The following is an 8,910-nucleotide window of genomic DNA, read 5'->3' on the forward strand; positions in this document are numbered from 1 at the left end:
ACCGCCACTGTGACAGCCCCAAGCCTCAGCACGGCGGCAGGTACTGCGAGGGCCAGCGCGCCAAGTACCAGTCCTGCCACACCGACGAGTGCCCGCCGGATGGTAAGGACACTGATTCCCAACGCATCCCGCCCCTGTTCCTCCAGAACCCATCACTGCTCCCGTCTCCCTTAAATATTCATGTACTTGGGAGGGAAATATCCTCCTGCTGGGGGTTGTGATCTGTTCCAGAGGGGTGGAAGCTGTGCGGCATCGCTCTGATGCTTGTGCGCTCCCACGTCTCTGCGGTGGCCCATGAGGACAGCAGTTCCTGCAGGCTTCCCACAGGCTCTGAAGGCATGTCTTGCTTTTCCTTTCAGGGAAAAGCTTTCGGGAGCAGCAGTGTGAGAAGTACAACAGCTACAACTTGACGGATCTGGAAGGGAACCTCTTGGAGTGGGTACCCAAGTACGCCGGGGTGTCACCCCGAGACCGATGCAAGCTCTTCTGCCGAGCCAGAGGGAGGAGTGAATTCAAAGTCTTTGAGGCCAAAGTAAGATGACAACCACCCAATTTCAACCCATTTCAGACCAAATGCCCTCATTGCTCCTCTGCATCTTCCCTAGGTGATTGACGGGACGCTGTGTGGACCAGAGACCCTCTCCATCTGTGTCCACGGGCAGTGCATCAAGGCTGGCTGCGATCACATCGTTGGGTCCTCCAAAAAGCTGGATAAATGTGGCGTGTGCGGTGGCAACGGATCAACATGCAGGAAAATATCCGGCTCACTCAACCGATCCAAGTAAGTTTACTACCAAAAGCGCCGGGTTAGGAATATTAGAGCTCTTCCTAGGTCATGTAAAGCCAGTTTGGTTTCTTCATACAAAGCATTGCCCCCCACTGCAGAGCTTGGACTCCAGGAGCGCTTGGCTTCCCCTCCATGCTGTTAACTGGGGTTAACATGCAAGCATCCTCAGCCAGGTCACCCTTGCAACAAGCCTGCTCTCCTCTCCAGGCTTTAGGGCTTACACTAAGCTTATTTCGGGGCATCATTAAGCAAGCCAAGTAGAGTTTATTTCCTCAAATAATAGCTGGTGCTGGCAGTGGGCTTGGTACACCACTGCAAATCAATCTGCTGCCCTGAGGAGTTTACATGTATCTTACCCCAACGCAGTGATTTGGACACATATTCAAGGGCTGATGTGGGATATAAATAGTTCAGTAGCTTCTCCCTGGGCTCTGGGGTGAATTTCGGGCATCGAGGCAGCCTCTTTCCGTGCCCAAGATCTCCATTGCTTTGCCAAAGAGCTGAATTTTAAGGCTTTTGTTGAAAAGATGGTAACAAAAGCCCAACACGTCCAATTCTAAGCGGTGAGGTGACTCATGCAGTCAAATTACATTTCCTGAATGGTTTCCTTCCAGGGAACCAGCTGAAATGGGGCTTCCACTCGCCTATGAATTGTTTGTGGTTGACTAAAGAGAGATTAGCGCGGCAGCTCCAGCCAAGAAGAGATCCCATTAAGATCAGGGTCAGGGTGACTGAGGGCAGAGTTTGACCCGAAGGCTTTTCTCCAAAACACTCCAAACCCAGTTAGTGACCGCAGCATCAACCATGGGGATGTATGGAAAACCATCCCGACGGCCCCAGGGGCTGAGTCACGCCAGGGTGGTGCTTTATTGTAGCAGCAAGTAATGACCATGGGGTGCCAAGGGCTTGAGTACCAAAGTCTTCCTGGTGCTGTCCTCTATCTGTCCTGGTGTTGTATCTGGATCTATAGCTATACAGCTGTATTATATAGCTATATCTGATGCTGTCCTTCAGCATCACCAGTGACAGCATCCCTGGGCAGGGCCAGGCTTTTAGTTCCAAACACTTCACCCATTTCAGAAGAAAGGGATTAAGGGCAGCAAGTGGTACCCCATGCGGTGGCTGTTTGATTGCATCGCTCACTTCTGATGGCTTTAACCTGCCAGAGGGGAGATTGAGATGAGTTCTTGGGCAGAAGCTCTTCCCTGTGAGGGTGCTGAGGCGCTGGCACAGGGTGCCCAGAGAAGCTGTGGCTGCCCCATCCCTGGCAGTATCCAAGGACAGGGCTTGGAGCAACCTGCTCTAGTGGAAGGTGTCCCTGCTCATGGCTGGGGGTTGGAACTGGATGAGCTTTAAGGTCCCCTCCAACACAAATCAGGCTGGGATTCTATGATTTCCAGCTCCTGAGAGCTCGGGGTTACAGAGGGGGTTACTAAGAGCTGTCCCCTGCATGGGTCTCCCCTTAGTAAGTCCAGGGAACTAACCATGTCCCTTTGCCCTGTGCAGATACGGCTACAACGACATCGTCACCATCCCCGCCGGGGCAACCAACATCGACATTAAGCAGCGCAGCCACCGAGGGGTCCGTCACGACGGGAACTACCTGGCCCTGAGGACCCTCGAGGGCAAGTCCCTGCTTAACGGAGACTTTCCCATCTCGGCCATGGAGCAGGACATCCTCATTAAGGGAACCATCCTGAAGTACAGTGGCTCCATGACGACCCTGGAGAGGCTGCAGAGCTTCCGACAGCTCCCGGAGCCCCTCACCGTCCAGCTGCTGACCATCGCCAGCGAGGTCTTCCCACCCAAAGTCAAATACACCTTCTTCATCCCCAAGGACGTCCCTTTCAGCAAGCAGAAAGGCAAAGAGAAGAAGTCGGCCAACGTCATCCGCCCGATGCTGACCTCCCAATGGGTCCTGGGCGACTGGTCCGAGTGCTCCAAGACGTGCGGCTCCGGCTGGCAGCGGCGGGACGAAAACGTGGAGGGTCAAACCTCCTCTACCTGCGACAGAGCCCTCAAGCCTGAGGACATCAAGCCCTGCGGTGACATCCCCTGCCCGCTCTGGCGCCTGGGCCCCTGGTCCCCCTGCTCCCAGACCTGCGGGGAGGGCGTGCGGACGCGCAACGCCTCCTGCATCGACTACACCGGCGCAATCACTGCCCCGGAGAGATGCAGCTCACCGGGGCCACCGCCGGCCACCGCTGCCTGCGTGCTGCAGCAGTGCTGAGCTCGGTGCTGGGGCAGGACGGCGAGGGTGCTGTGAGCTTGGTGTTTAACCACTCGCTCTCCAGCGGTTCATCCCCGTCCCATCCATGTCTACCTCAGAGCGGGGAATAACGGCAGCAAAGTGGGGAGGAATCACTTCTTGTCCTTTCTCTCTTCCTTTCCTTCCAGCTGGCTGCTTGCAGGCAAGTTGTAACTTAAAGGGAAAATAGGTGTATCCATAGGGTTTTTCCAAAGAGCTGTTGTTAAACACGGCTGCAGACTCTGTTTTGTAAGGATTTGTTGCTGGAAAAGAATGTGGAATCTGGCTTTGCCATCGCCCCGTCCCAGCTGCAGGTCAAGGAGGTCCAGGGTGGGTGGCTTTGCTGATAAAATTGGGGTCCCTTTGCCAAAGGGCTGGATGGGGATGCCATCCCCTCCCTGCAGTGTGGGTGTCCTTGAGCATGAGGAACATTTTATCAGCTCTGGGTTTATTTGGGAGTAACTTGCTTGGCTGGGAGCAGGAGGGAGATGAAGGAAAGATCCTGGTGTGTATTAGACAGGACAGGCGAGGTGCTAGTGGTGGTTTTTGCTGGGCTTATAGCCTACAAGGGGACAAAGCTCTGTCTCTAAATACCCCCGTCATCGTAGAATCATAGAACCCCAGACTGGTTTGGGCTGAAGGGACCTTAAAGCTCATCCAGCTCCAACCCCCTGCCACGGGCAGGGACACCTTCCACTAGAGCAGGTTGCTCCAAGCCCCTGTGTCCAACCTGGCCTTGAACACTGCCAGGGATGGGGCAGCCACAGCTTCTCTGGGCACCCTGTGCCAGCACCTCAGCACCCTCACAGGGAACAGCTTCTGCCTTAGATCCAACCTGAACTTCCCCTCTTTCAGTTTGAACCCATCACCCCTTGTCCTTTCACTCCAGTCCCTGATGAAGAGTCCCTCTGCAGCATCCTTGTAGCCCCCTTCAGACACTGGGAGCTGCTCTGAGCTCTCCACGCAGCTTCTCTTCTCCAGGCTGAGCAGCCCCAGTGCCATCTGCAGAGCTACTCCTGAGCTCTGAGCCCTTGCCTCCATTTCCCCCGCTGTAAAACCAAGGCTTAACGACACTGATCTGGCTTGTAGGGCCACCCGGAGGGTTAGTTTGGGATGAGCTCGGGATGAGTGATTCTATGTCCCAGGCTCCTTTCTCAATGCCCCTTGCCTGTACCCTGCCTTGGCTCCCGTTGAATATCCAGTTGGATCAGCCTTTTTCCCACAGGAAGGGAGAAGGGCTGAAGGAGAGGACTTGAATTTGCAATGTCTGAGCTTCCTCATTTACAATTGCAGGGGGAATCCTTTCTCTCATCTCTTTTGCCTGAGCTCAGCTCGTGTGAGACCCTTGCCTTGCTGGCCAGGCAGGTTCCGGGTGGGAGTGTGGGGTGAGCCGCTTCCCAAAGCCCTGCCAGAAACCCTACCACCTATATGAAAGCCCCAAATACTCAGCTTTATCTCCCATAGGTGATCCTATTGAAACCAAGGAGGCTACAGCCAAGGACTGAAGGTATTGAGGGCTTGGGTCTTTAAGGGAGGAGGAAAACATGAAGTCCAGCTGCAGAGTTTGGATGCAGAGCTGTTTGGGCTGTGTTCAGACCTACCTTAGGGCAATGTTCTGTGTCTGCTAATTAATCTTCAGGAATTTAAGCCCTCTCATGCTCTAACAAATAGCTGGATGCTACAGTCATGTAGCCTTGTAGGGTTGTTTTCTTTCTCCCCTTGGAGCCTGCGAGGGTTCTAACTCCAAGGCCAGTGTGTTTCCCCTCCGGTGTTTAGGATGGGTCAGAAGTTTCACCCTGAGATGGTGCCAAGGAAAACGTCTGTATTTATCACACAGGAGTCGTGCACGCCAAGGGGCTCTTCCAGTCTTCTTGTTCTCTATATTCCCTGCACGGTCGCTTAGCTGGAGCTTCCTAGATGCAAAATCTCCCCTGCTGTGGGCAAATCCTGCTGCTTTTCCAGCAGGGAAGAGGATGGGGACCCCGTTGGGAGCAGGGGGACTGCAGGCAGCGATGCTTGGTTGAGGTTTGGGGTCTGGGTGATGGTTAGTGGGATTCCTGCCCTTGCCTTCCAGTAGAAACACGTAGCCTTTAAGCTGATTTAAGACAAAGAGGTTATATATTAGGATATATATGTGTATATATATGTTTCCCTTCAGTGAAGGATTGTAGCAATGTACTGAGCCTCTTGTGTTAGGTATTTATTATGAATCCCTGTTTGGTTTTGTACAGTGTTTTAACATGCTGCTCCCACATCCCCACTCCACAACCTGCAGCAGCATCGGAGAGGGGAAGTCTTTGCTCCTTGCTCAACCACTTTGGCACACGACTGGTGTCTCCCTCCTCCCTGCTGCAGCCAGATCAGGTGCCGTTGCCCACCGAGCTGTGAAAAGCGTAACAAACACAACCAAAATGGAGCTTTGGACTTTCATTTTAAGGGAGGGGGGGAGAAAAAGATGATTTTCCAGTTTTTAGCCTTTTGTTCGTATTTGGGTTTAACTTTGGAAACAGTCTGTTTGTGACTCGTCCTTTACCCCTTCAATAAAGGATTCCCTGCCTCTGACCTCTCTGCATTTGTCTCTAGTTGCACTTCTCTCAGGATATGTATCTTTGTGTCTCCATCCCAAGAGTAATATCTTAAACCTCCCTTTCCCACAGCTTATCCAGCCTTCAAATAAATAGTTAGTTGGCTTTTAAGATGCTAAACCAAAACATTATGTGACAGAGGAGGCAAAACCCATGGAGCAGAAAGGATTCCCTAGATATTTGGGATTGTGTCTGTTTTGCAGACTGCTGATGAGCACCCACCTCCTCTCTACATGTACATACATACAGATAATTCTGCCACTGAGAGGACATAAAGCCTAAACAGGGCTACAACAGAGGGGATTCTGGCTCCTTCCCTTAACTATACAATAACCACAGATAGTAGGAACTTGGTGTTGTCTCTCTAGGCCCTCTGAAACACAGGATGGCTGGAACTCGGTATAAGGCAAGGCAGGATTTGGAGCTGTCTTGCTGGAATAAGCACAGGCTCATGACAAGGTGATTCGGGTATCTTTGCTTGGTCACACAGGCTCTGCTGCTACGTGACCTGGCTGAAGGCACAGTCTGCTGTTGAACAGCAGCTCTGGTTTATTTCCTATATATTGGTGATTTCCATCCTCTGATGGAGGGAGAAACGATTCTGCCCTGGCTGGGCAGAGGCTGCCAGGGTTGAGCCCCATGGGAGGGCGAGGGAAAGGGTTAACCCATTGCTGTGGGATGTGTCACCACGTTAATGGGCGCAGAGATGCCACCCTATTTATAACCAGGTGTGACATTCATGTTACATGACTTCCCTTGGCACCCGTACAGGTTCTGGCTCATTAGGGAAGCAGCCTTTTCCTTCCATCTTTCCTTTTTGTTGTCTTGTTGCCATTGCTGGCTTTGAGCTGAATAACTGGAATTCCAAATGATGCCAAAGGCTTTGGGATATTAGCGGGTAGGAAAAAGACCTTAATTAATCATAGCAGTGTAGCTATCATCAGTTAACTTCTGAAAAAGAATAGTGGGATAAGGAAATAAGCCATATGGGAGCTCCTCACCAGAGCCATGATGGTATCCTGGAGACAAAGGGGACCAGTGCAAAGATCCATTTCTACAGTCCCATCAGGCACCCCCCCACACCTCATGCTGCAAATACGGCTGCTCCCAAATCAGGAGTATTTGTATTTTATCCTCTTATAAGGCAATTTCAGGGGATGTAGGACCAGGGAATCACTAGGGACATGCTGAAATGGTGGTTTGCTCCTTTGTTCCCCTCCAAGGGCTGGGCTCTCCCGATCTCCTGACCCCAGCTATCACTGAATAGTTGCTCCCCTTTGTCCTTATGCTAATGTTGTTCCTTAGTTTAAAAGCTTTCCTTTCTCCTTGGTTTCTTCCTCCCCTTCCAGGTATTTGCAGACAGGAGTTGTACCCTTTTCCAGCCTTGTTTTGCTTACCTTCTCCAGCCCAGCTCTGCAGGCTCAGCTCGTCAAATACCCTCCTCAGCTCTGGGCTGGATTTGTCGTCCCCAGACAGACATGACCACGGTGTCCCAGCAAGGTCACACCAGCACCTGGTGCTCCAGCCGCAAATCCATCCTTATTCCTGATGGAAACATCCTTCCTGACATGTCCTAAGACCGTAATGACCCCTTTCTGCTGTTACCCTCTGCTCAGCTCATCCACCCCGGCCTCACGGCTGCTCTTGCTCTTCCAGATCCCTCTTTCTCCATACAGAAAGCTGTTCAATTCATCCTCAGTCACCCAGGTAAGTGGTTCCCACAGCTCCCGGGCAATGGCATTTGAGAGGGGCTGTTGCAATTCAGGGTGGATGTGCAGGGAAAGTATCATTTGCTTTTGGTGTTAATGGATGCATCCCACCAGGAGAGGGAAAACAGGCTCCTAGCAGCATGGGATCAGCTCCAAGAGCCGCTGAAGTGAAGGAAAACTTATCCCACAGGGTGCTAAAAGAGGGTAAACCAGCCTCCAGCCTGGTTCTCCAGAAAGCCTTGAAAGCTTTCTCCTTTTTTTCCCACTGGTGTTTTATACCCATCCAATTCCAGCCAAGCGGCTCCTGAGGTCCCTGTAAGTGAGGAGTAGATGCACAGACCAGATTTACCACTGATTTACTCAGGGTTTACGTCCGTGTTGCTCCACCTGTGACCAGGAATCGAGGTCATGATGTTGTACAATGCACGTAAGAGCAAATCCCCTTCCCAGGAAAACACCAGGAGCCAGTATTTTGGGAATTCCTTGCAATGCCTCTCGCTGGGAAACTGCAAACAGCAGCAAAAGATGACCCAGCAGCTCAGGAAACCCGAGCAGGAGTAAATCAACACAGCTCCCTCCCTGATTTACTCCAGCAGATGACACTGGAATCTGCTCCAGGAATCGTTGGAGAACCAAGGCAGCTTGCTTTCCCACTGGGAAAACGCCGTTGATTTGGAGGCAAATCCAAGGTCTCTATGCTGACCGGAGCATCCTGTGCTCATCTCTGCTCTGGGGGAAGCCTGGGTATCCTATCCATGCTTTAATTCTCATGGTATTCATGTATAATGAATTAATTCCTTAAAAACTAAGCCGAGGTGCTGTTTCACTGTGTTTTATGGCTTATTTCCAGGCTGGGCAGCATTAAAAGCTGGTTTAACTGCTTTATCTTGTTATCACATCGAAGCATGGCGAGAACATAGACCCTTCTGAACTTTACTGTCTTCGAGACATGAATCTGGGGGGTTTGGACCCTATTTCCCTCCTGTGCAAAGCCCACGAGCAAGTCTCAAGCAGCTCTTGGCTGACGAAAATCACTCACTTTACAACCCTTTCACTACCAAACACCCCCAGCTTGACTCTTTTCGGAGCAGCGTTTTGAAGGCAAGGCCTGAGCAAGAGTTTATTAAACCTCTGTGCTTTAGGAGTGACTGTGGGTAGCCAGGAGCAGATATTTCATTGCAGATTATAGCTTATTAACATGGAAACAACCCACGTACACCTGCAACCTGCTGAAATCAGGGCTGTTTGCTCCTGCTTTGCACAGGGGAAGCAAAAGGAGAATTGAACAGCAAAATGTCCAAGCCTGGAGATGGCTGGAGCTCTGCTTCTTGGCCCAGTTTTGCCAGGAATCATCTAAAATGGTCCCAGGGTTTTTATGACAGCACGAGGAGCTTGGCCTCATTATTGTTGTTGCTGCTGCTGAAGCATCGTGGCGTTTTCCAGGCCTGGGCTTAAATTTTTCAGGGCTGAGGAACATTTTTGGACCGTTGCCTCTCAATCTGTTTCCTGCTGCAATTACTGAGCTCTCATCACGAAAAAAACCCAACAACAACAAGAAACACCCCCCAACACAAGGTGCAA

The 8,910-nt window shown here is 51.5% G+C and overlaps 1 protein-coding gene across 1 annotated transcript in view; it reads left to right on the forward strand.

Moving 5' to 3' along the window:
• Positions 1–3,017, forward strand: part of ADAMTS8 (ADAM metallopeptidase with thrombospondin type 1 motif, 8) — a gene marked incomplete at its 5' end in the record, with an annotated part of 5,750 nt that extends 2,733 nt beyond the window's left edge. Inside the window, 4 exons of the mRNA XM_010016163.1 lie at positions 1–102; positions 360–532; positions 606–781; positions 2,294–3,017. Of these exons, the coding sequence (XP_010014465.1) occupies positions 1–102; positions 360–532; positions 606–781; positions 2,294–3,017 (1,175 nt within the window). The remainder of the gene's footprint in view (positions 103–359; positions 533–605; positions 782–2,293) is intronic.
• Positions 3,018–8,910: the final 5,893 nt, after the last annotated feature.

Source organism: Nestor notabilis, unplaced genomic scaffold (assembly GCF_000696875.1).
Source record: "Nestor notabilis isolate BGI_N333 unplaced genomic scaffold, ASM69687v1 scaffold26476, whole genome shotgun sequence".
NCBI classification, from domain to species: Eukaryota; Metazoa; Chordata; class Aves; order Psittaciformes; family Psittacidae; genus Nestor; species Nestor notabilis.